The sequence below is a fragment of the Pipistrellus hanaki genome, assembly GCF_964339955.1.
Source record: "Pipistrellus hanaki genome assembly, chromosome: 4".
NCBI lineage: Eukaryota > Metazoa > Chordata > Mammalia > Chiroptera > Vespertilionidae > Pipistrellus > Pipistrellus hanaki.
The window spans coordinates 93,408,357-93,435,099 of NC_140506.1; the positions used below are offsets into that span (position 1 = coordinate 93,408,357).

The window sequence follows — 26,743 nt, forward strand, 5'->3', positions numbered from 1 at the left end:
AATCTGGTATTATTGCCCTGGGCCAGTTGGTTAGTCTTCTTCCCTTTCTTTCTTTCTTATTTTATTTTTTAATTTAAGAACTCGTTCTCTGATTGGCCATTAGTTCCACAAAATTTTTATTTTATTTTATAGATTTTATTAATTTTTTACAGAGAGGAAGGGAGAGGGATAGAAAGTTAGAAACATCAGTGAGAGAGAAACATCAATCAGCTGCCTCCTGCACACCATCCACCGGAGACATGCCTGCAACTAAGGTACATGCCCTTGACCAGAATCAAACCTGGGACCTTTCAGTCTGCTCAGGCCGACGCTCTATCCACTGAGCCAAACAGGTCTTGGCAGTCTTTTTCCCTTTATATGCCCATGTTCTTTTGTTATTTTTTATTTTTATTGTCCACTGAATTTATTATTATTATTATTATTATTATTATTATTATTTATTGTTTGAAGTAATACAAATAGTAGTACATATGTCTCCTTTTTTTTCTCCCCCCGGCCTCCTCTACCCCTCAGTACATGCCCTCACCTACCCCCCTACCCCGCCCCAGTGTCTTGTATCCATTGGTTATGCTTATTGCCCATGTTCTTTATTCACAAATACAGGAATCCTGTGTGTGCAGTCTCCTAGCTTTTCTTCTTGGTGTTATATCTTGCAATGTGCAATGGTTCCACGTCCTTGATTGGCTTAGGGTGGAGGCTCAGAACAATACCTGATCCCTTCCCAAGTTCAAAACTGATGGAAAAAGGACACAAGAAGGAGAGATAGAGGCCAGGGCTAAGCTTATGGTTGGGAAGGCGGCTGGCCAGTATTGCTGAAGCTGTGCTCCAAATGGAAGTCCACTCCTCTCTCCTCAGAACGGGATGAGCCAACGCCTCCCTCCCCCTACCTGTTTACCCACTCCCACCTCCCACACTGTGGTCTGGGCTGAGGGTCCAGGGAATGGACAGCCTGAAAGGGGCTCAGTCTGAGGCTCCCATGTCCCTGAAAAAGTTGGAATCAGTACACTTCTTCCTTGTCCTGTCCTCCCAGGAGGATGATGGGGATCTGCACAGTATCCCATCTCTGAGGCTAGTCTTCTGCTGCTGGTTTTCACCATCCTGCATTGGGCCTTGCACACACACTCACACACACACACACACACATTCTCCGCCCCCCGCCATGCCTCAACATACCTCCTTGGTGCATCTGGGATCTCTTTTATAAATTGTCTTCCTCAGCCAAGTGCATGAACACATGTAAGTCTTCAAAGACCATTTTATTTCAAAGTGTTCCTTTTATGTCTAAATTGAAGAAAAGAATTTCATTTCTGCTCCTAAGGTTTTTGTTTAGTCCTAGAGAGCCTGAACAAATGTCATCTACAGGTAATCAACTCCAAAGCCTCTCGCGGCGCAGTCCTGCTCCCAGGGATGGGGAGTTCATTTTAAAGGGCCTTTGTAATGAAAAGGGGGTGCTTGATCTCGGAGTTGACCTGTTCAGAACAGAGATTTCTTTTTCTTTTTTTTTAAATAAAATTTTATTGATTTTTTACAGAGAGGAAGGGAGAGAGATAGAGAGCTAGAAACGTCGATGAGAGAGAAATATTGACCAGCTGCCTCTGAGATTTCGGTAGATGTATCTGGTTTCAGCTTTAGGTGGCTGATGCAATCTCCCTGCCAGGTCATCTCTGCGTCATTGCAGGCCCCTAGTGTTGCCCTTCCTGCCTCCCTCTCTTCAGAGTCTTCCCAGAACTTTCTCCTCTGGTCTCCTCCCCCCACCCCCCACCCTGCTGGTAACCTCCCCTCCATGACCACAGCCATAACACACTGTAGAGTGCTGTTGTATTATCTCCAGGCTTTCTGACGCCCTTCCTGTCCCTGCAGGGCAGGGACCCTGAGGAGCCGGAGGCCCGAGGGCCCTGTTCTGGTCCCAGGGCCTGGGGACATCTGCCATCATGGGCCAGGAGGAGGACGGAGGTGGGCACAACCCCAGAAGCCTGGCCTGGCCGCAGCTGCTCTTCAGAACCAAGGCAAGTGTTGGGGCCCGTGTCTAGGAGAGGGGAAGTGGTCTGAGGATCATTATGTGGGATGTGCTGCTGTCTGTCCAGTCTACCCAGGACTCCTGCACCCACAGTGACCCTAATATGCCATGAAGGCCACCCATTCTGTCTCCTCTAAGCCTCTGAGGCTGAACAGGGGAGAGGAGGGGCTGCAGGGGCATCTACTGTGGGGCCTGAGGCCATCCTAGCAAGTGAGAGGGACACCCGCTAACAGACTCTACTGGGGCCAATGTGGGTTCAGACGTACAGCTCCTAAAATATGCTGTCCTCTCCACAACCTCTGCCCCTGCCCAGCCAGCTTCTAGGCAAGGTGATGGCTCTTGAAGGTGGCCTGGGTCCTCAGCAGACTGGGGATACTTCCAGTGGCCTCATCACTCACTGCTCCCCTTTCCTACAAAATCCTGGGCACTGGGTGCTATGTTGAGTCTTGGGAGAGGCAGGCACCACTGGTGGGCAGCTGTATGGGAGGTTGGCTGGTGGCTCAGGCAGCCCTGAGCCAGGATTTCTGCTTCTGCCTGGGTGATATATATAAGGTGATGGTGGGCAATAAGGGTGAGCAGTGTTCAGGAGATGTGTTGACATCAGAGGTGACCTGGGGGCAGCTTAGTGGAAGCATGAAGTAGGCAAGAGCCCAGAGGTGCCCATGAGCATGTGGTGTAGAGAAGAAACCACCAAAGGGGCCTGAAGGGCTGTGTGCACCAGAGAGCAGGCTGTTGGGGAAGGAATGAGTGGAGGAAGTGTTGGGGAACCCTGGGACAAGAAGAGGTGAGCCGGTCCTTAATGTGGCTGGAGTGGCAGCATCCTTGTCTGTACAATAGCATTATAGATGTCCCCTGGGGGCTGCCAGTAACATTTCTCCATGTGCTAAGCCCAGCGCTTTGCAGGGGACAGGGTCTTGGGTGGTCCATAGGTGGTGGCAGAAGCAATTCTTTAGGGGCAGTAATCAATTCTGGGTGCCATCATCTTTCCCTCAGGGAGGGATGGTGGTGGGGGTATGCAACACAGATTTGGCAGCAGCTGGGCTTACAGGTCAGGCAGAAGCTGCCATGGTGACAGCGATGGGGAGAGGGATGGTGAGTGCAGAGATCAGGACACCCAGAAGCCTGTGTTTTCAGGCTGGTCTGGGCAAGGGAGGCCCGCAGGCAGTGATGGGAAGGGGAGCCCTTGTTTGGACCCTAGATGGTGCCTGGAAGAAATTGAGGCAAGTGGTCCCAGCCAAGGTGGGGCTTCAGCAAGCCTCAACCCACAGCTCTTTGGAAGTTGGGGCTCCTGATAAGTGACAGCTAGCATTTATTTGATGCCTAATACTATCGGATGTGTGCCTGGCTTTGAGTCCAGATTGCCTGAGGACTCAGGGAAGGCAGAGCCCCAGACTACCTCCTCAGCGTCCTGGCCAGCTGGGGGGAAGTGGGCATGAAGAAGGGAGAATCACGGGCTGGACATCACCAAGGGTTCAGCCTGGCTCTGCCCTCTAAGTGCCCTACTCCTGGACACCTGCTCCCTTCAGTGCTCTGGACACTTGTGAGGGTCTTGCTGTCCAGGGCCAGCCAGCCCCAAGTTCTCCAGTCCCTCTAGTTAGCCCGTCCGTCCACCGGTACACGAGCTTGCCCCGAGGGCCTGTGGGTGCTAACCTTGGTATAACCCTAGTCTGGCTGGTGGACATCGTGTGGGCGGCAGAAAAGGACTGCAACCCGGTATGCACCTTGCGGAACCGGCCATTAGCTTGATGCACCAGCCCAGGCCTTCCTGGTGACCACAGTCTTTAAGGAACCACGCGGGGGGCGTCTCCATACGCCACTTTGCCCCCTTCCAGGTCCCCTTCTACAGTGTCATAGCTTCGCTCCCGCCCCCGCCCCGCCCGTGCCCCCGCCCCGCCCATAGCAGCGCATTTAACCACGCCCACTCACTCCGGCCCCGCCTCGCGTCCCAGGTCCGCCTGAACGCTTTTGGTCGCGCCTCAGAGCTCAGGGCCAACCCATTCGCCCAGGCCCCGCCCCCTAGGCCGAGGCTCCACCTTCACGACCTAAGCCCCGCCCACCGCTCTGGCTCCGTCTCTCTCCGCCCCGCAATCACGTTCTCGGCCTCGAGCACGTGACCCGGCCCTGCCTCCTTGTCCGAAGCTCCACCCCCACTTGTGGAGACCCTCCCCCACTCTCTCCGCCTAATCTCCCCCCGTCCCGCGCTCTCGGCCCAGTTCTCACTCTTGGCTCCGCCCCCACGTTTTTGGCCTCGCCCCCACGTTCTCGATCCACCCCCAGGCCTCCATCCCGCCCCCATGCTCTCGGTTCCACCCCACGCTCTCCGCCCCGCTTCACGCTCCGGTTCCCGCCCCCACGCTCCCGGCCTTTCCTAATCTCGGGCCCCGCCCCTAGCCCGGCCCCGCCCCCGCACTTCCGGGCGGCGCCGGCGGGGGCGCTCGGGCCTGGGCTTCGGCACTCTGGGCTTGGGCTCCCCGCTCGGGGGAACGATCGCTGCCGCCGCCGCAGGACCGGCCGGAGTCGGGCCGGACTCGTGTCCTCGCGGAGCAAGCCGGCGAGAGTGGGCGGCCGGCGTCGGCGGCTCCGCCGCGGCCTGCCTGCGCCCGCCTCGGGGCCGCCGCGCCGCCGCCGCCGCCGCCGCGATGGGGGCCGCCCCGGGCCGCGCCCCCGCCCCGTCCCGCCCGCCGCGCCGCCGCTGAGCGCATGGGCCGCGCCGCGCCGCGCCGAGCCGCGCCGCCTCGGGAGCCGGGCCCGGGGCCCCGCCGCCGCCGCCGCTGCCGCGCGCGGGTGAGTAGAGTGGGTAGGTCGCGCATTCCTGAGGGGCGCGGGCCAGTGCGGCCGCCTTTTGTAGGCCGCGCAGGCCAGGCCGGGCGCGGGACCCGGAAGAGGGGCTCGTCGGGTGCGGGCCCCGAGCAAGTGCGGGGAGGCTTTGCGGGTCGAGAGCGTGTGAGGGGAGGCTGTGCGGGCCGGGAGTGTGTGCGGGGAGGCGTGCTGGAGTGCTCAGGCTGTGCACGGAGGGTGTGCGGACTGCGGTGATGTTCGAGGAAGGTGTGTGTGTCTAAGGCCGGGAGGGCAGGTGTGTCAGAAAGGGGGTGCCAGCAGGGGGTAGAGAAGACCAGGGACGATAACCCCGGGGGGGAAGAGTGCTGGGTTTGGTTCAGGAAGGGCAGACTCCTGCTCTAGGTGAGTGGAAGGGTGTAAGGAAGACCCAAGATTCCGAGAAGAGGTGGGGATTCCTCCTGGAGGAGCCTGGGTCTGCAGCTGATGTGTTTGATTGGATGATGCCAGGTGCGTGTTGTGGTCTGTGGGTTTAGGCATGTTTCAGGGTGGGGGTAGCGTGCAGAGAAACTGCTGGGGTGAGACTTTGTGTGCAGGGACTCTGGAGAGAGGCTGGACAGAAGTAAAGTCTCTTTTTCCTAACTCCAGCAAACGGTAGGAATGAGTGAGTGTGAAACCCAAGGAGAGCAGTCCCTCTGAGGCAGAGGTGCCTTAGGCAGAGTCCAGACTGCTGGTTTGCTTCTCTGAGTGGCTGTACTCTTTCAGGTTGATGCACCCAAACTCTGTCTTGAGAGTCTTAGATTCTACCTTCACATCATATTTTGGAATGCATCTTCCATGAAACCAGAGCAGGACAGCCAGGGCAGTGAAACTTAGTTCGGCACTAAGGACAGTAGAGAAAGGTAAATCAATTCTCTTGGGATTTTTCTCAGTTCACCTCTCAGATTTATAGAGTTCTTAATTATGCATCTCAGCCTCTTATTTGCTCCCACTTATGTTCTCTGCGTCTTCAGGAAGAGTCTTAAGCATCCTTGGTCCCACAGGGCCTGTTTTAGAGAACACACACAGTCTAAAATCTGACCTTCCAAGATAACAGTATCAGGGGTTCACTTTAAAAAATATATATATATTTTTATTGATTTCAGAGAGGAAGAGAGAGAGAGAGAAACATCAGTAATGAGAGAGAATCATTGATTGGCTTCCTCCTGCACTCATTCTACTGGGAATCAAACCTGAAATCAGAATCGAACCTGGGACCCTTCAGGCTGCAGGCCAATGCTCTATCCACTGAGCAAACCAGCTAGGGCTGGGGGTTCATTTTTAAGAACTTACGTTCAGGAATAAGGATGGGGAAGCATATACAGAACAGTGTTTCTTATCAGGTGTTGGTGTTTCTTGGATTTTTAATTTCAGAAAAGCTAGGTGGACTTTTTTTTGGGTTACATTGGTTATTTAAAATTTAGGTGTGTGTGTGGGGGAATGGATTACATGTAAAACGGTAGCCCTTAATCTTTCAAGAGTTTAATTAATGGACGGTTGGGAAAATGTCAGTCATGTTGTAGGACTTCCACACTCCATATAAATAAACAAGACGATCAAAAATTATATTTGAGCCAAGTAAATAAATATATACACATCAATAGCATTGAGCTGGCTGCTATGGTACCCAGGGGGGTATGTCATCTTGGCAGTGACCAAAGTAGACTTTAAATGTGGTATTAGAATTGTAGATTCCTTTCATGGAATCCCTTTATTGATGGTGGTTATGTGCTGTTGGTCAGATTCAGTGCTTGTGGGGATGTACTCTAACTTGAATTAATGTAACTGCTTTATGTGTGGTATGTACACGTGTGCGCACCAAATACTTGGTGTGCTTCTCTGTGGAAACCTGGAGGTTGTAGGAATTGGAGCACAGTTTGACAACATCAGTTATTTGGGGAAATGTTCATGTGCTTCCAGAAACACCAAAGGTCTTCTGTCAGTTGATAGCTAAAATAGATGTGAATTATAAGAAATGTTTCTTTTGGGCAATGAAAAATAGTGTAAAATGATGAGGGAAACTTGTTCACATGTGAATTAAAATGTCAGTCTTTTAAGATAGACTGGTAATAAAGGGCTAAATCTTGAATTTACTGCTGTTTCTATAATATAGTAGTTCAGCATCTGTGAAGAGGTAACATTTGGCATCTGTTGCAAGTGTCATTTCCCTTTATGTCAATGAATTAATTATTTATTGGTATGCATTAGTCGCCAGACCCTGTGTTAGGTGCTGTGAGTCCTGCAGAAAATGTTTAAATTAGGTTGCTACAGATCATTTACATAGAAGTCATAGCACCTTAAGAGAAAGTGACAGATTCATAAGTAGCTTCCCATTCTAACACAGTGACTTGGTTCTCTCTTAATGCCAGTGAACTACAGAGTATCTCTAGCTCAGGGGCTGGGTTCAGGCCCTCTCCCCTGAAATGGTGTCCTGGACAAGACGACATTAGACATCCACAATCTGGTGTGGAGCTGAGACATACAGGTATTCATTCTGTGTTCAAGTGCTCCATGAACAGCAGGGTGCCACAGCACATCGGTCTTGACCTTAAGAACAGGCTGTTTCTGCTGAGGCTGAAATTAAGCCTACCCATTCATTTTCATAAAAAGTCATTAGCTGCAGAAATGTCATTTGGTGCACATAATTGTGACCTCCATCTCTGGATGCTTTTTATTCTAGCCGTTAGCAGCGATTGGCGGGTGAAGTGTGTGCAGTGTGGGAATGCAGGTGTTGGGGGAGGATTACATGTAGGCCAGGGCCCAGAGTGGAGTGACGGCAGAGAGAGCTACCCTTTGTGCTGGTACCAGATTTTAGGGTTTTATTTTGCTGCTTCTGGCTTTTTCAGTGCTCCAGGCATTTTGGACCTGACATGCTTCTCTCCATCCACCTCTAGGCAGGCCATTTACATCCTGGCAGTCACCCCCTTGGCCAGGTTGTGAGGCATGGCACAAGCTTGTGATCCCCCACAAGGATGTGTCAGGGAGGACCAAAGACCATGGCAGGGTGCTGATCCAGGGCAGTCTTCCCTCAAACCTCAGGCAGACTTGTAGCAGCAGCAACAAAAACCCTCATGGTTCCCTGACTTCTAAAAAAGTGAGTGGTTTGGTGTTTAGTTTAAAAAGTTAAATCATGTGAGTTGTTACGCTTCCTTCCCTAAAAGTTATAATTGTATTGGATTTCATTTTTTCCATACCTTTTCTGTCCCTCAGTAGGATACTCTCATTATAAGCAAGGTTTTAAAGGTGCAGTGCAGCTTTCTGATGGGAGCATTTTTAAGATTGTCCGCATGGGTGACTTGAGAAGTCGTGCGTGTGTGTGAATGTGGGTGGTGTCCTTTGCTCGCTCACTTGAAGATGCTGAAGGTGACCCATAATTAACTGCTCTTATAGGCAGGTATTGAGAGTTAGAGGAACAACTCATTGTATGTTTGCACATGTGAGGCATACTAAGTATGAAGTGATGGAGTGGGCAGAATGCACAGTGGCTGAGGGCCTAGAGAATGTTGGGTGCAGACACAACTGCCCACCTAATGGTGTGTGATGTGCCATCCTTTCTGTATCTGAGTCTCACAGTGACCCATGGGGCAGGTAGGGTGGTCATCTTTAGTTCACATGTGAGAGATCATCTTTCACCCAAGTTTGTACAGCTAGGAGGACTAGAAGCACCTTTTTCCCTCCAGTCCTCCTGCCTTCCTGAAGCTTGCAGAGAACTGGCCACTCAGCTCTGTGGCCAAGATGGGAGGTCCCCAGGCTTCTGGTCTCCGTGATGTTTTCACAGACGACACTTGAAGGGTGTGGTGCTCTCTATTTCTTAACACAGAGGCATTCTTGTTGTTGTAAAAGTTTCCATAAATTGTTTTAATAAGCAAAACCTTATGATGAAAGGTTGCAAATTTAAATGGAATTTCTGGCTTTGAGTTCGAGTGGGAGGGCATCATTGCAAGTCTTGTCTTGAGAAAACCTCTATGGTCATGTTTCCATGGACCCACCTTTCCTAATCCTTGTCCTCTTAATGGTTTCAACAGGACAGATTGATTCACTTTGGAGCTATAAGTACTGATGTATTAGGGTGCAGCGCTCATTGTTCATTGACGCAGAGTCTCAAAATGAATATTCAAGAGCAGGGTTTCCCCTTGGACCTCGCAAGTTTCACCGAAGATGCCCCCAGACCTCCAGTGCCTGGTGAGGAGGGTGAACTGGTGTCCACAGACCCCAGGCCCGTCAGTCACAGCTTCTGCTCTGGGAAAGGTGTTGGTATTAAAGGCGAGACTTCAACAGCCACTCCAAGACGCTCAGATCTGGACCTGGGGTATGAGCCTGAGGGCAGTGCCTCACCCACCCCACCGTACTTGAAGTGGGCCGAGTCATTGCACTCCTTACTAGACGATCAAGATGGGATAAACCTGTTTAGGACTTTCCTGAAGCAGGAGGACTGTGCTGACCTGCTGGACTTTTGGTTTGCCTGCAGCGGCTTCAGGAAACTGGAGCCCTGTGACTCGAATGAGGAGAAGAGACTGAAGCTGGCCAAAGCTATTTACCGAAAATACATCCTTGATAACAATGGCATCGTATCCAGGCAAACTAAGCCGGCCACCAAGAGTTTCATAAAGGACTGCATTATGAAGCAGCTGATTGATCCTGCCATGTTTGACCAGGCCCAGACTGAAATCCAATCTACCATGGAGGAGAATACTTACCCCTCATTCCTCAAGTCTGATATTTATTTGGAATACACGAGGACAGGTTCAGAGAGCCCAAAGCTCTGTAGTGACCAGAGCTCTGGGTCAGGGACAGGGAAGGGCATATCTGGATATCTGCCCACTTTGAACGAAGACGAGGAATGGAAATGTGACCAAGACGTAGATGAAGATGATGGCAGAGACCCTGCTCCCGCCGGCAGGGTGACACAGAAGCTGCTCCAGGAAACAGCTGCCCCTCGGGCCTCCTCAAGTAGACGGTACAGCGAAGGCAGAGAATTCAGGTGAGTCAAACACAAGCTCACCTCCCAGATGGAGAACTGGCAAGAAAAGGTGCTGGTAAGGAATGGTGTTGTCTTTCAACCCCAAGTGGGTATACTCCTGTTGCCGTGGGTACATTGTGGTTTTAGCTCTTAGTCCTGATATCTTCACATTTGTCATTAGATGTTTTTAGTATTTTTATGTTGAGGATATTTTGAGAACAGACTAGCCTTGGCCTGTGTTGCTCAGTGGTTAGTGTGTTGACCCCATCACCAAAGGGTCACAGATTCGATTCCTGGTTAAAGGCATGTGCATGCCCTGTTGCAAGTTTGATCCTCAGCCCCAGTCAGGGTGCATATGGGAGGCAACCAACCAATGTGTCTCTTTCACATTGATGTTTCTCTCTGTTCCCCCCAATTCTTCTAAAAATCAACAGAAAAAATATCCTCATGTGAGGATTAACAACAGCAGCAAAAATAATGACTAAAGTATGATGGAAAAATAAAATAAAGAAAAAAAAAGACAGACTAAATATATAGCTTTCTAAGTCATTTGGAACATAAGAATTCTTTGAAGTCGTGACATTTACACCTTGTTAGCAGTAAAATTTGTATCCTCTTGCATAGAAGGTAGATTTACCTGGTAGGGGTAGTCCTTCTGGCTTAATAAAGGGAGGTGTAGACATTTAGATGCATCAATACTTAGAGAATTCTGGATCATTGTATTTTATAATGGTCTGATTCTTCCTAGAGGCTGGGAAATGGTGGCGAGGAGGCTGTCAAGCAACAGGTTGTCTGAGCACTTCGGGAACTTTTGTGGTTGCTTTTCTAGAATTGGACTTTCCTTGCCAGCAAAATGTATTAGTGCTTTTGTGTGTGAGTGTGTGTGTGTGAGTGTGTGTGTGGTCAGTGCCCAGCAGCCTGGAGGCATTCTTTGCATGTTAGGCACATATGCAACTTTGGAGGTATGAAGTGGTGCTATCAAGAAGTTGTTACAACTTAGAAAACTTGTTTCTTCATTCTCTTCTTGGTAATCCCTTTTGTGGTTACTAGAGGTATATTTGGGCATAGTTGGAGCCTATTGCTGATGTTAGCAAATATTAGCAGGGCTCTTTTGTTTTCCACTCATTTCCCATAGCTGGTCTAGAGACTACTTACTGCAGGTGAAACTTCGAAAGCCTGGAATTGGCGTGACCCGGCTGATTTCATCAAGATTCTGAAAATACATCCCCAGGTGCTGGAATTCTGTCATGGAGTTTTAAAAACTTGGATCATTTATTCAGACTTACTGTGACAGAGAAATTGATACTTGCTAATAAACACAGGATCAAACATTTTTGAGGTTTAACTATCCTTCAAGCGATGTGATTCAGGATATGCTCTTTTTTTGTTGTTGCTCCTCACCCAAGGATATTTTTTCATTGATTTTTAGGGAGAGAAGAAGAGAGAGGGAAAGAGAGAGAAACACTGACGTGAGAGAAATACATTGATTGGTTCCTCCTGTAAGAGCCCCGACCAGGGTCCAGGCCGGATGAGCCTACAACTAGAATCGAACCCAAGGATCCCTTGGTCCACAGGCTGGCGCTCTATCTACTGAGCCAAACTTTGAGATAATTTTTGTATGCCTTTTTGCTACTCTTTTTAGCTAAACGCTGTTGGTTTAGCAAGGTTTTTATTTTTTTATTTGGAATTTAAAAAAAAATATATATTTTATTGATTTTTTTACAGAGAGTAAGGGAGAGGGATAGAGAGTTAGAAACATTGATCAGCTGCCTCCTGCACACCCCCTACTGGGGATGTGCCTGCAACCAAGGTACATGCACTTGACTGGAATCAAACCTGGAACTCTACAGTCCCCAGGCTAATGCTCTATTCCAGGGGTCCTCAAACTTTTTAAAGTGGGGGCCAGATCACGGTCCCTCAGAGAGCTGGAGGGCCGGACTATATGAACTACTAATTCCTACTGTAACACCTCGGCTGCGCTCACTGCCCAAAAAACCTGGTGGGCCGGATCAGACTCCTCTGCGGGCCGCATGTGGCCCGCGGGCCGTAGTTTGAAGACCCCTGCTCTATTCACTGAGCCAAACCAGTTAGGGCTATTTGGAATTTTTATAGGTGTTTATTTGAACCAAAACTGTTGACATATGCCAGGGAACAAAGCTTTTTAGCAAGCTTTTTAGACTAGAGTATGTCATAAAATCCTGTTTAGGCTAATAACTGACAAAGTTTTAAAAACTTCACCTAAAAGTTTTCATATTTGATTAGAACAATTTTAAGATGGGGTTAAATTTGAGGCCTGGGATTCAGGGGGAAAAAAATGGAGCTTAATTCTGATTTCTAACAAAATATTCCTGAGGGCTACTCCTCCTCCAACCATCCCCAGTCTGTACATTTTTTTGGTTCTTAAACAACTTTGCTCTTTCTTTGGTTCTACTTGTTATAACGAGTCCTTGCTATCAGATTAATAGAATGTGTTGACTCTGCCCATCTGATAGTATCTTATCTAATAAAGAGGGAATATGCTAATTGACCCTCAAGCTGTCACAAAAGATGGCAGCTCTCATAGCCAACCAGGAGGGAATATGCCAATTCACTGCTCTGCCTTCAAAGATGGCAGCGCCCACAGCCAATAAGGAGGGAATATGCTAATTGACTGCCTGCCCTCAAAGATGGCGGCATAGCCCAGTCCCCTCAGTCCCACCACGGCGGCAGTTCCGCAGCAAGGTCGTTGCATGTGCCTGCCTCTGGAGTCCCCCAGTCCTCTCAGCCCCCCAGCCGCCCAGGGCTGGCCTGAGGTGCAGGCAAGCCTCAGATGGGGGCTGCCCAGCCACCAAGGGCCACCCGAGGCTCAGGTAACCAGGGCCAGCCAAGGCTTGTGTTGCTGGCAGTGGCAGCAGCAGAGGTGTGTTGGGAGCATAGCCTTCCCCTGATCACTGGGTCACCTCCCACCCCTGAGGCTCCTGGACTGTGAGAAGAGGCATGCTGGGCTGAGGGATCCCCCCCTCCAGTGCATGGATTTTCATGCACCGAGCCTCTACTTCAGCTATAAGGACTGTGGCACACTTTGTTTTTAACATGCCTGTCCTGAGCTGCTGGTGGTGAGGGAGCCTGGAGTCCTGTCTACAATGGAATATTTTCCCATTTGAAGTTGCCTATGGTGCTTTTGTTCGTGGAGAATCTCTGATGTTGGGTAATCATTTATGAGCACTGACAGGATGGAGTTCACATTTCATTTGTTCTGTGGGATGTGCAGTTAGGGTGCACTAGTTGGAAGTCACAGAAACTCCAATCCACTCTGACTTAAACAGTGAAGGGGATTGGCTGTCTCAGATGAAAAATGAAAAATCTAGAGGCAAGGCCAACTTCAGGAATGGTTTGATCTGTATTCCAGCCATTTTTCTTTTTAGAACTTCATTTTTTTAGAGCAATTTTAGATTTCCAGCAAAATTGAGATGAAGGTACAAAGGCTTTCCATATATCCTTAGCCCAACAGATGCACAGCTTCTCCTATTGTCAACAACTCCCACCAGAAGTATATTAATTGCAGCTAATGAACATATATGGACACATCATAATCATCCACAGTTCATAGTGCTCATTAGAGTTCACTGTTGGTGGTGTACAGTCTATGGATTTGGACAAATGTATAATGACATGTACCTACCATTATGATATCATATAGAGTATGTTCACTGCCCTAAAAATCCTCTGTTCTCCACCTATTTTCCTCCCTCCTAACTCCTGGCAACCACTGATCTTTTTATTGTCTCTATAGTTTTGCCTCTTCCAGAATGTTATATAGTTAGAATCATATAGTGTATAGCCTTTTAAAACTGGCTTTTTTCGCCAAAACCGGTTTGGCTCAATGGATAGAGTGTTGGCCTATGGACTCAAGGGCCCCAGGTTCGATTCCGGTCAAGGGCATGTACCTTGGTTGTCGGCACATCCCCAGTAGGGGTGTGCAGGAGGCAGAAGATTGATATTTCTCTCTTGTCAATGTTTCTAACTTTCACCTCCTTTGGGTACATACCCAAAAGGAGCACAATTGCTTGATTGCATGATGGAACAGGTTTAGTTTTTCTTTTTTAAAAAAGTATATTTTATTGATTTTTTTTTATTTTTATAGAGATGAAAGGAGAGGGCTAGAGAGTTAGCTGATGCTTTATCCACTGAGCCAAACTAGTTAGGGCCTGGTTTCTTTTCTTTTTAATACTTTTTAAAATTTATTTTTAGAATGGGATGAAGAGATAGAAACATCAATGAGAGAGAACCATCATCTATTGGCTGCCTCCTGCATATCCCCTACTGGTGATTGAGCCTGCAACCTGGGCATGTCTGACTGGGAAATCAAACCAGTGACCTCTTGGTTCATGGGTTGATGCTCAACCATCCACACCAGCTGGGGTTTATTAATACTTTTTTGCCTCTGCCTTCCTGTGACCACTTTCAGTAGCCTGTTTTCAGGTTGGCTACTTTGTGTTGGAGGTGGCTGCCCAATGGGCTCCCTTTTATAAAAATAAAAGGGTAATATGCTAATTAGATAGGACGTCCAACTAGACATCCTTCCGGACAAAGCTGCTGCGGCAGGGGGAGGGCAAGGCCCTTGCAGGAATTTCTTGCATTGGGCCTCTAGTGTTTTATAAACAAACTAGTGGCCCGGTGCACGAAATTCATGCACATTAAAAGGGAATTAGAGGAAATCTTTTAATATTGCTATTTGCCCTTTCTTTATAATAGAAGTGTCAGAGATGAAAGAAAATTAGTAAAATGTATATGAAAATCTCCCTCCTGTCAGAGTCTGGGGCACACCTCGGGACCTAGAGCCAAGTCTCTACCCACCATCCACATGCACTTCCAAAACACAGGAGAGCCCTGACCGGTTTGGCTCAGTGGATAGAGGGTCGGCCTTCAGACTCGGGGGTCCCGGGTTCGATTCCAGTCAGGGGCACGTACCTTGGTTGCAGGTGCATGCCCATTGGGGAGTGTGCAGGAGGCGGCTGATAGATGTTTCTCTCTCATGCATGTTTCTGACTCTATCCTCTTGTAAAAAATCAATAAAATATATTAAAAAACACACATGTACACACAAAATAAATGCAGGAGAACCAGACCCAGCCATCCCCACCCCCATTGGGTGAGAACCAGACCCAGCTGGCCCCACCCTTGTCAAGCCCTGCCAGGTGAGGGGCCATGGCCTGAGGTCCTCTGTTAAGCCCTGCCAGGCTAGGGGCATGGCTTGAGGTTCCCGTCAAGCCCTGCTGGGCAGAGGCCACAGCCTGAGGGCCCCTGTCAAGCCCCACAGGGTGAAGGGTGCAGCCTGAGGTCCCTTGCCCAGGCCAGGCACCAAGCAGTCTCAGGTCCCTGCTGTCCAGTCATGACATTACAGCATCCTGGTTAATTTGCATATTTCTCTAGTATATAGATTATATAGATAGATGCTTCCCAAAGTCATTGAAGGAGGTACTCAGTTTGTTCTGAGTGATTAGGGATGCTGTGTGCTGCTGTGTCCTGCCCAGCATAATCATACAAGGGCCTGATTCTGTGCTGTTGAGCTTACACAACCAAGTAAGGCCACCTTGGAAGTTAAGTGGGGTGCCCCATCCAGATAGCATGCCTCTTCTCAACAGGGGAGAGTGGTCTTCCAAAGGAAGATGTGTTTTGTGGGGAAGAGGGAAAGGTAGTGTGTGCTGAATAGGCAGCTTGTGAGGGCCCACTACAAAGAACAGTCTTGTTGGTAGGAAATGCATTTCCCACTGATGACAGGTGCCTCGCTAAGTGTTGATTCTGTATGGAGTTGTTTCATGTCCAGCTGGCCATCTCTAAGATAGGATGACTTCGAGGGACTCCTGAACCTAGAATTTACCAAAGGGCTGCTCCGATTGTACTGGCTGATGGTGTTCTGTCTTCCTGTACTAGACATAGTGCTTTCCAGTCCCTGATAGGAGGCCAACCGTGGTTCCTCATTTGGCTTTACGTATGCACATGTGGTTGTTTCTTTTATAGCCGACTTAAGAAAGGTTAAATGAGTCTTTTACTTAGTTAAATCTCTGTCAAAATTGAGAAAACAGTGATGCTCCTGACCATTTTCTGCATTTATCTTACTCACCTGGGATCATTTCAGCCTATGGGCTAAGGCAGTGGTCGGCAAACTGTGGCTCGCAAGCCGAGGTTTGCTGCTCTGTTGACTAATGAGTTCGCCGACCAGTGGTAAACTAAATGTTACTGTGTAGTTGAAAGCGGTGAGGATTAGGCAATTGTGGCATATTGTGTGCAAAGAGGTAAAGGGTAGCATATGACAGTGGTCAGCAAACTTATTAGTCAACAGAGTGGCAAACCGTGGCTCCCGTGCAGTTTGCCAACCACTGGGCTAAGGAATTACAAATTCACTACTTGTTTTCTTGTTCTGTGTGCGGCAGATTTTGGCAGTTGTTATTGCCCCTTTTTAAAAAAATATATTTTATTGATTTTTTACAGAGAGGAAGAGAGAGAGATAGTTAGAAACATTGATGAGAGAGAAACATCTACCAGCTGCCTCCTGCACCCCCCCCACTGGGGATGTGCCCGCAACCAAGGTACATGCCCTTGACCAAAATCAAACCCGGGACCTTTCAGTCTGCAGGCCTACACTCTATCCACTGAGCCAAACCGGTCTCGGCTGTTATTGTCCATTATCAGTGGAACTTTTAACCTAATTTTGGTTGGTTCATGCCCACCATTTTAATTGGTGTGATTGGCATAGGGTCCTCTGATGATGCAGGCGTTTTAGCTAGATACTCACTTGTTTGTCATTAAGGCCGAGGGTCTGTAAGATACTGGCTCAGGGTTTACTCCTTCTCAAAGCTTGGCCTGGCCTGCCAGGTTCCTTTTAGGGCCTGATCATGGGAGGGCTGGTCCTGGTCAGGCTTGACACCAGGCCATCTTCTTCAGCTTCAAACACCCACACTTAGTGATTGCCACTGGTTTTTAAAAAATATATATTTTATTGATTTTTTACAGAGAGCAAGAGAGAGATAGATAATTCGAAACATCGATGAGAGAGAATCATCAATCAGATGCAACCTGCACACACACCCCCCCCCCCCCCCCTCCACCGGGATGTGCCTGCAACCAAGGCACATGCCCCTGACTGGAATTGAACCTGGGACCCTTCAATCCGCAGGCCAATGCTCTATCTACTGAACCAAAACGGCTTCGGCGCCACTGGTTTTGATAATCAGCAAATGCTTTCCATTTCTAATTTTTATTTATTGATTGATTTTAGGGAGAGAGGAAGGGAGTAGGAGAGAAAGGTTAAATGAGTCTTTTACTTAGTTAGGCCTCTGTCAGTTGATTTGTTATTCCACTTATTTATGCATTTATTGGCTGATTCCTCTATGTGCCCTGACTGGGGATTGAATCTGAAATCCTAGGGTATCAGGGTGATGCTCGAACCAATGATAGCTATCTGGCCAGGACACTTTCCATTTCTACTGACTGCCCTTACCTTCCTCATTGGCTGAGAAGTTTCCTGAGGACAGGGTCTCAGTGGATATGTTCTTGCATCTTCCTGTGAGGCATTCCTGGTCAGGGCTGGTTATCTGGGCTGTGGCCAGAGAGTGGACTATGGTTACTCTTCACAGCAGAAGCAACTTGGCGACTTGTGGGTCCTTTAAAGGGTGGGCAACCAGCTCTTGTTCTCCAAGGTCACCTCAGAGTTTGACCTGTCTTTTGGTTTATTGACTATATTTCTGATAACGCCTTCAAGAGTCAAGAGAAGAAATATAAAAAGAGGAAGCACCCAAAAGGTATACAATATAATACGAAAGGCAGAAAAGTAAGATTGATTAGGGTTTCTGATTTGAGTTCGAGTGGAGTGGGGTAGAATCTGGTCAGTGGCTCTGCTGAAGGGTGCCTAGCTGCAGAGGGCTCCACATCAGCAGGGCAGAGTGTGTGTCTGCTGTGCTTGAGGTATGGTGGGCCACAGGTTATGGGTGTCTCAGGACACACTTGTCTTGTTCATAGTGAGCCTGTTAAATTAGCGCTTTAGCATGTTCTCTTCACTGTTGAATTTTTATTTATTTATTATTTTTAAAAATATATTTTATTGACTTTTTACAGAGAGGAAGGGAGAGAGAGAGAGAGCTAGAAACGTCGATGAGAGAGAAACATTGACCAGCTGCCTCTTGAACACCCCCTACCGGGGATGTGCCCGCAACCAAGGTACATGCCCTTGACCGGAATCCAACCTGGGACCTTTTAGTCTGCAGACCGATGCTCTACCACTGAGCCAAACGGTTTCGGCTTCACTGTTGAATTTTTAGGCCATTTATGATGCAAGGTAGCTCATTTAATTCTAGCTCTCCCTATTAAAACACCCCCCCCCCTTTTTTTTTTTTTTTCTATTGCTGTGCTTGTAATTACTCTAAGCGGGGGCACAAACTTAGGGAGGATGTATGGCCCTGCTGCTCTTCCTTTGTCATCTTCCAGATGTGTGATTTGTCTAACTGGATGAATTCTTTTAACTGTACAGATGATCCCAAAGTAGGTGACTGGAAATGTTTTTAGACAAGGCTTAATATGCTGTTGCAGGGTTCTCCAGATGAGTTTAGGAATCTTACTCACCTTGCTGGCTGGATGGGGAGAACATTAAGCTTGGTGGTTTAACTTAATGACCCCTCACTTGACTTTTCTAGTTTGCAGTGTCTTGTAGGGTCAGCATTCTGTTTGTGTACTTTAAGGGAAGTTAAACCTCTCTGTACTTATCTGTAAAGTGCGGAAGTTGAAATAAGAACCTGCCAAATGAGGTTGCCATGGAGGTTCCATAAGATAATACCTGAAGGGTGCTTAGACCAGCTGCTGCCTGCACACAGCAGGTGCTTATTAAATTTCAGCTCTTGCTGTGGTTCTTTTTCTTCATCATCATTATCATCTGAATTTAGTGGTCTGCTAAATGTTGTGAAATTAGCATCTAGGTTGGTTTCAAAAATAGGGTAGAGGCTCAGCCTGTGTTGCTCAATGGTTAGCATCAACCTTTGAACCAGGAAATCACGGTTCAGTACCTGGTCAGGGCACATTCCCAGGTTTCGGGCTTGATCCCCAGTAGGAGGTGTGCAGGAGGCAGCTGATCAATGATTCTCTCTCATCATTGATGTTTTATCTCTCCGTCTCCCTTCCTCTCTGAAATAAATAAAAATATATTTAAAAAATAGGGTAGAGAATAACACATTCAGATTTTAGGAATCATATTTTCTTAAAATGAGATATGTTAATTCCCCACCCCAAACCTGTTCCTCTTGTAATCACTCTTCCTCCCAAGACAGATATCAACATCTAACAAGTCTACCCAAATCACCTGATTCCTGCTTTAGTGACCCTCACGTTCAGTACAAGAGCACATCCTGGTTTCCCCTCCAAGGTGTGTTGAATTCCTCTGCTTCTCACTGTGCATTCTAGCTCCCATCTCCTGGACCGACCACCTTTTGGCTGGGTCTCGGCCTTGGTCTCTTCTCCCCATAATACCGAAAGGAACTTTTATTTATTTTATTTTTATTATTATTTTTAAATAAATCTTTATTCATATTATTACAAATGTTCCTCATTTTTTCTCCCTCCATTGCTCCCCTCCACCAGGTTCCCACTCCACCCTCTGCCCTTTCCCCACCCCCCATTGTCCTCATCCATAGGTGCACAGATTTTGTTCAGTCTCTTCCTGCACCCCCCACTCCCCTTTTCCCTGAGAATCGTCAGTCCACTCTCCTTCCATACCTCTGATTCTATTATATTCAACAGTTAATATTGTTCATCAGATATTTTATTTTATTTTATTTTATTTTTTAAAATATATTTTATTGATTTTTTACAGAGAGGAAGGGAGAGAGATAGAGAGCTAGAAACATTGATGAGAGAGAAACATCGACCAGCTGCCTCTTGCACACCCCCTACCGGGGATGTGCCCGCAACCAAGGTACATGCCCCCGACCGGAATCGAACCCGGGCCCTTTCAGTCCGCAGACCGACGCTCTACCACTGAGCCAAACCGGCTTCGGCTATTTTATTTCATTTTTTTAAATAAATCTTTATTGTTCATATTATTACAAATGTTCCTCATTTTTTAAAAAAATATATTTTATTGACTTTTTTACAGAGAGGAAGGGAGAGAGATAGAGAGCTAGAAACGTCGATGAGAGAGAAACATCGACCAGCTGCCTCCTGCACACCCCTCACCGGAGATGTGCCCGCAACCAAGGTACATGCCCTCCACCGGAATCGAACCTGGTGCCCCTCAGTCCGCAGACCGACTCTCTACCACTGAGCCAGACCGGTTTCGGCACAAATGTTCCTCATTTTTCCCCCCCCCTTCCATTGCTCCCCTCCACCAGGTTCCCACCCCACCCTCTGCTCCCCCCATTGTCCTCATCCATAGGTGCACAGTTTATGTTCAGTCTCTTCCCACACCCCCCATTCCCTTTTTCCCCGAGAATCGTCAGTTCACTCCCCTTCCATACCTCAGATTCTATTATATTCACCAGTTAATATTGTTCATCAGATTTTTTTAATTCCCTTGGTTTTTAGATTCATTTGTTGATAGTTACGTATTTGTTGTTCATAATTTTTATCTTTATTTTCTTTCTCTTCCGAAAGAATCCTCTTCAGCAATTCATATAATTCTGTTTTAGCAGTGATGAACTCCTTTAGCTTTTTTTTATTTGTGAAGCTCTTTATATGGCCTTCGATTCTGAGTGATAGCTTTGTTGGGTAGAGTATTTTTGGCTGTAGGTTCTTGCTATTCATCACCTTGAATATTTCTTGCCATTCCCGTCTGGCCTGCATGGTTTCTGTTGAGAAATCAGCTGACAATCGTACTATGTGTGCTCTTTTATAGATAACTACCTGCTTTTCTCTTGCTGCTTTTAATATTCTCTCTTTGTCTTTTGCTCTTGGAATTTTAATTATGATGTGTCTTGGTGTGGTCCTCTTTGGATTCCTTTTGTTTGGGGTTCTGTGAGCTTCCTGGACTTGTAAGTCTATTTCTTTCATCAGGTGGGGGGAGTTTTCTGTCACTATTTTCCCCAATATGCTTTCAGTATCTTGCTCTCTTTCTTCTTCTGGGACCCCCATAATTCTGATGTTGATTCATTTGAAATTGTCCCAGAGGTTTCTTACATTATCTTCAACTTTCTGGACTCTCTTATCTTCTTGCTTCTGTGGAGGAGTATCTTCTGGCTCTTTGTGTTCCAAATCTTTGACTTGATTCTTGTGATCTTCCATTCTGTTTTTAGGACTCTGTATAATATTTTTTATTTTAGACAATGTATTCTTTATTTCTAGTTGATCCCTTTTCATATCCTCATAGGTCTCATTTATTTTATCGGCCTTTTCTAGGAAATTCTTGAAAAACCTTATTACTGTGGTTTTGAACTCTATATCCAGCCGCTTGTTGTCCTCCATTTCTTTCGTTTGTGATCTGTTTCCTTGTCTCGGCATTTTCACAGCTTCCCTGAGTTGGTAGGGTGGCTTTGTGTGCTAAGGTGTCCTATATGGTTCAGTGGGTCAGCCTCCCAGTTACCTGAGGTGGACAGTCTTGGTGTAGCCCTTTGTGGGCTGTGTGAGAGTCTTGTTGTTAAACCTTGCTGTTGGTATTGTTGTTAAGCCTTGTTGTTGGTATCACTGGGAAACGTTGATCTCCAAGCCATTTGGCTATGAGGATCAGAAGTGTCTCAGCTAGGAGGGTTTCTGTATTCTGCTTGGATGGTGTGAAGTCTTGGAATGGCACAGACAAGCTTTGGTGAATCCCGCAAGATTGGTTGCAGGCGCATGCAACTCTTTGGTATAGGCGCAGACAAGCTTTGGATTCCTGTCTGTCCCTCCCTAGGAGAGTCCTAGAAGAGTCCTATTCGCGGTGAATGAGAAAGCTAGCCACTGGAAGGGCTTCTGTGCTCCGCTTGGATGGGGCAGAGTCTCGGGGTGGTACAGACAAGCTTTGGTCAGCCCCTCCCTACGAGGGTCTGGTTTCTGAATCCGCAATAATGGCTGCTGGCTTTACACACCTCCTAGAGATCTCTGCGCACTGCCTGACAGTCTGACCTCTCCCTGTCTGGGGCCCTATCAGAGCAATAGGGTGGTTCTGTTTTCCTCCCAAACAAGAAAGCCAGCCGCACATTAGCTGTCCGCCCTCTCCGCGCGCAGGGAGTAAGCCAGTAGTGAACTCGGCCCGCCCTCTCCGCGTTCCACAAGCAAGCCAGCAGTGAAATCGGGCGGCCACCTTTTCGCAAGTGCAGTTCACTGCACCTTCACAGTTCCTGAGGTTCAGTGTGCCTTCTCTCTCTCCTTCCCAGATGGTAGTGCCTCCTCTCAGCCAGCCATTCGATGCTTCAGGGCGATGTTTCCCCGTTTTCCAGTTCTGAATTCAAAATTGTTGTGGTAGGCTGCATTCAGGTGTCTACCCTATGCTGCCATCTTGGTTTCTCCCCCAAAAGGATCTTTTAAAAATGCAGGTCTGGCCCTAACCAGTTTGGCTCAGTGGATAGACATTGGCCTGCAGATTGAAAAGTCTCAGGTTCGATTCTGGTCAAGGGCATGTACCTTGGTTGCAGGCACATCCCCAATAGGGGATGTGTAGGAGGCAGCTGATCGAAGTTTCTAACTCTATCCCACTCCCTTCCTCTGTAAAAATCAATAAAATATATTTAAAAATAAAATGAAATAAAAAAGCAGGTCTGGCTCGGGCCAGTGTTGCTTAGTTGGTTGAGCATTGTCCCATGAACTGAGAGGTCAACCGATTTGAGACCTGGTTGGGGCACATGCCAGGTTGTGGGCTCGATCCCCAGTAGGGGGCTTTCAGGAGGTGGTGGATTGATGTTTTCCACATTGATGCCTCTCCCTTCCTCTCCCACCCCCCAAAAAATTTGATAAAAATATTTAGAAAATAAATAAATAAAATAAATGCAAGTCTGATCACACCGTCCCTTTGTTCAGCCCTGTTGGGACTTCCCACCGCACCTGGAGTCAACCTCAAGCTCCCCATGCTACAAATATGCGCACAGTGGATTCTGTCATAGCAGCATCAACATGCTGTGTGCATTTTATTTTTTAAAAATATATTTTTATTGATTTCAGAGAGGAAGGGGAAGGGAGAGACAGAAACATCAATGATGAGAGAGTAATCGATCGGCTGCCTCCTGCATGCCCCCCTCTGGGGATTGAGCCACAACCTGGGCATACTGTGCATTTTATATACCTGTCAGTGGAGTAGGATTGGCCATTATAAATTTTTTTTTAAAGCAAAGTTTTAAACTAGTTACAGGAGAGTCTAAAAATATTTTTTCCCCTTTGCTTTAGTCATATAAAACTCTATGATCTTTGACAGGTTTCAACAAAGTCCAGAAAGTATCTGTGGTTAACCAACAGACTGAAAAATTCTGTAATAGAGGGGGCCCCTTTGCCTGTGCCTTTGTATTATTGGATTTATGAAAGGGAAGTGCTTACAGAGAGCAGACAAGCAAATGTTGACTGAGGTCCTTTGCATGGACCATGTTGCCCCTGGCTATTTCAGGAGAGTGTGGGTTTGGTGTATTTGGTACAGTGTGCAGGCGTGTGGGTATTGCTTGTGTGGTTCTTGGAACTGCCTGGTGACCAGCCCATTGTCATTTTTATATGCCAGTCAGAGTCACAGAGATTTTAAAAAATATGTTTTTATTTTAGAGATAGTAAGGGAGAAAGAGAGAGAGCGAGAGCTAGAAACATCGATCAGCTGCCTGCTGCATGCGCTCTACTGGGGATTGAGCCTGCAACCCAGGTATGTGCCCTGACCGAGAATCGAACCAGTGACCTCTTGGTGCATGGAATGATGTTCAACCACTGAGCCACACCAACTGGGCAGCATCATAGAGATTTGGTTTTAATTCATACACACAAGCTCCATTAATCTTTTCTGGAATCCTGAGTTTGTTTACCCTGCAGTTATTAGAAATGTGGGATTTGGCTGAGGAGTGGTGGTTTGGTTGGGAAAAGAAGGCTGTCTAATAATTCTTCTTCAATCCGTGATCAGCATGAGGCTACATACCTGAGTGTAGAAGAAATGTGCTGCTTTATTTTTCCCCTTTTTTACATTTCAGTACAAATGCATGGTTTTGTGAGCCATTTAGGGTCCTCTCAGAGCCTATTCCAAAAAGTGTTTGATCTGAGGTATGGAATAGAGAGGTAAGGGAATAGAGAGTTTGAACTCAGTAAAACTCTCTATTCCCTTTCTGAGACCAAGTCTGGCCTTCACACTGTTCTATCGTCTTCAAAGAGGCCACACACAGGACCTCTGTGCATGAAGAGGTTCAGCGTCTCCCCTCCTCATTCCCTCTCACAGTGGATCCCCATTGCTGTGTGGATTACAGCCTTGGCCACCAGCCTTCTCTGAACTGTTGAAACTTCTTTAGCAGCTGGACTCAACTTTTGTTTGGACCAAACTCCTCCAGTTTTAGTGCAGAGGTGAGCTATGGCTGGTGAGCACCATCCTTAGCCCCCAGCAGGAGGGGGCTCCTCTGCCCATTTCTGGGCCTTCTATTCACCCATTTTTGTGTCCTATAATGTTATTTTAAAAAATCACCATCATTATTTTTAATTTAATAAGTCTTTACTGTTCATTTTATTACAGTTCCTCTTTCCCCCCTCCCCATAGCTCCCCTCCACCCGGTTCCCACCCCACCGTCTTCCCTTACCCCTCCCCACACTGTCCTTATCCATAGGTGTATGATTTTTGTCCAGTCTCTTCCTGTACCCTTCACACCCCTTTCCCCCTGAGAGTTGTCAGTCCACTCCCTTTCTATGCCCCTGATTCTATTATATTCACCAGTTTATTCTGTACACCAGATTTATAATTCACTTGATTTTTAGATTCACTTGTTGATAGATATGTATTTGTTGTTCATAATTTTTATCTTTACCTTTTTCTTCTTCCTCTTCTTAAAGAATACCTTTCAGCATTTCGTATAATACTGGTTTGATGGTGATGAACTCCTAAATGTCACCTTGGCTGGGTAGAGTACTATTGGTTGTAGATTCTTGCTAATCATCACTTTGACTATTTCTTGCCACTCCTGTCTGGCCTGCATAGTTTCTGTTGAGAAATCAGCTGACAATCGTATGGGTGCTCCCTTGTAGGTAATTAACTGTTTTTCTCTTGCTGCTTTTATATTCTCTCTTTGTCTTTTGCTCTTGGAATTTTAATTATGATGTGTCTTGGTGTGGTCCTCTTTGGATTCCTTTTGTTTGGGATTCTGTGAACTTCCTGGGCTTTTAAGTCTATTTCTTTCACCAGGTGGGAGAAGTTTTCTGACATTATTTCTTCAAATAGGTTTTCAGTATCTTGCTCTCTCTCTTCTTCTGAAACCCCCATAATTCTGATCTTGGTATGCTTGAAGTTGTTCCAGAGGCTTTTTACACTATCTTCAAATTTTTGGATTCTTTTTTCTTTTTTCTTTTTCTTTTTAAAAAAAATATATTTTATTGATTTTGTACAGAGAGGAATGGAGAGAGATAGAGAGTTAGAAACATCGATGAGAGAGAGTCATCGATCAGCTGCCTCCTGCACACCCCGCACTGGGGATGTGCCTGCAACCAAGGTACATGCCCTTGACCGGATCGAACCCGGGACCCTTCAGTTCCCAAGCCGACGCTCTATCCATTGAGCCAAACCGGTCTCGGCTCTTTTTGCTTTTTCATTTGAGTGATTTTCAAATCTTTGACTTGATTCTTGCATTCCTCTAGCTTGCTCTTTGGTGTCTGTATAATATTTTTTATTTCAGTCAGTGTATGTTTAATTTCTAGTTGGTCCTTTTCCATATCCTTGAGGGTCTCTCTCATATCTTCGAGGGTCTCGCTAAATTATCGGCCTTTTCTAGAAAATTCTTGAAAAACCTTATAACCATGGTTTTGAACTCTTATCTCCAGTTGTTTGTTTTCCTCTGTTTCTTTTGTTTGTGATCTGTTTCTTTGTCTCCCCATTTTCACTGCTTCCCTGAGTTGGTAGGGTAGCTTTGTTTGCTAGGTGTCCTATATGGGCCAGTGGCTCGGCCTCCCCACTTACCTGAGGTGGGCACTCTTGGTGCAACCCTTTGTGGACTATGTGTACAGCTTTGTTGTAGTTAAGTCTTGATTGTTGTTGGTATCAGTGGGAGGATTTGACTTCCAGGCCAATTGGCTGTGAGGATCAGCTGTGTCTATGCCGGGAGACAGACTTATTGCAAAATTGCAAAAGCCTCTGTGCTCAGCTTGGATGGGGCGGAGTTTCAGGGTGGAGTATATAGCCTCGGCTTCCCATCAGCCCCTCCCTATGAGGTTCCTGGGTCTCAATGTCCCTAGGTACTCGCTGCAAGCACCTCTGAGAGAAAGGCATCCTCAAGTTTCACCCACTGCCAGACAGTCTAGTCTCTCCCCCAATGAATCTGGATTCCCAGATTCTCGCCCAGAACTGGGGTTCAGTGCAGTCCAGAGCCTTTGTCTCCTTCCCACTAGGGCAATCCAGCGGCACAGTCTGTACGCATTCATGTGCCCGCCTCCGGAGCTCTGCCTCTTGCTGCCCCCTGAGTTTCCGCCTTACAGCCCAGATTCCCCCTGTATGAGTCTGGGTCCCCAGAGTCTCTCCCTGAGCTGGGGTTCAGTGCAGTTGGAGCTGGGGCTCAGCGCAGTCCGGAGCTTTTATCTCCTTCCCGTTAGAGACTGCCAGCCAGGCTCTCAGCCACCCCAAACTCTCCGGCCCTGTTCTCTCTGCACTTGTGCGCCTGTGTCTCCATACCTCAGGCTTTTACAGCTCCTCTAATTTTCCTTGTGGTTTTCTCTTTCCTTCTAGTTGTAGAATTTCCAGTCAGTCAGCTTTCCGGAGGTTCTGGATGATATTCGTTTTGTCTTTTAGTTGTATTTTTGAAATTGTTGTGCGAGGCTGCAGTTTAGGTGTTTACCTATGCGGCCATCTTGGTTTTCCCCTTATT

General features: G+C 47.2%; 1 protein-coding gene across 3 annotated transcripts in view; it reads left to right on the forward strand.

Moving 5' to 3' along the window:
• The first annotated feature begins 4,671 nt into the window (after positions 1–4,671).
• The window catches only part of AXIN1 (axin 1), a 72,152-nt gene continuing 50,080 nt past the window's right edge, over positions 4,672–26,743 (forward strand). For 2 of the 3 annotated variants that reach the window (XM_084880484.1, XM_084880485.1), the window contains exons 1-2: positions 4,672–4,801; positions 8,857–9,812. In XM_084880484.1, the coding sequence (XP_084736610.1) occupies positions 4,718–4,801; positions 8,857–9,812 (1,040 nt within the window). In that variant the 5' untranslated portion in view covers positions 4,672–4,717. Of the gene's footprint in view, positions 4,802–5,575; positions 5,695–8,856; positions 9,813–26,743 lie in introns of those variants that run through there. The other variant, XM_084880486.1, reaches the window with a different exon arrangement.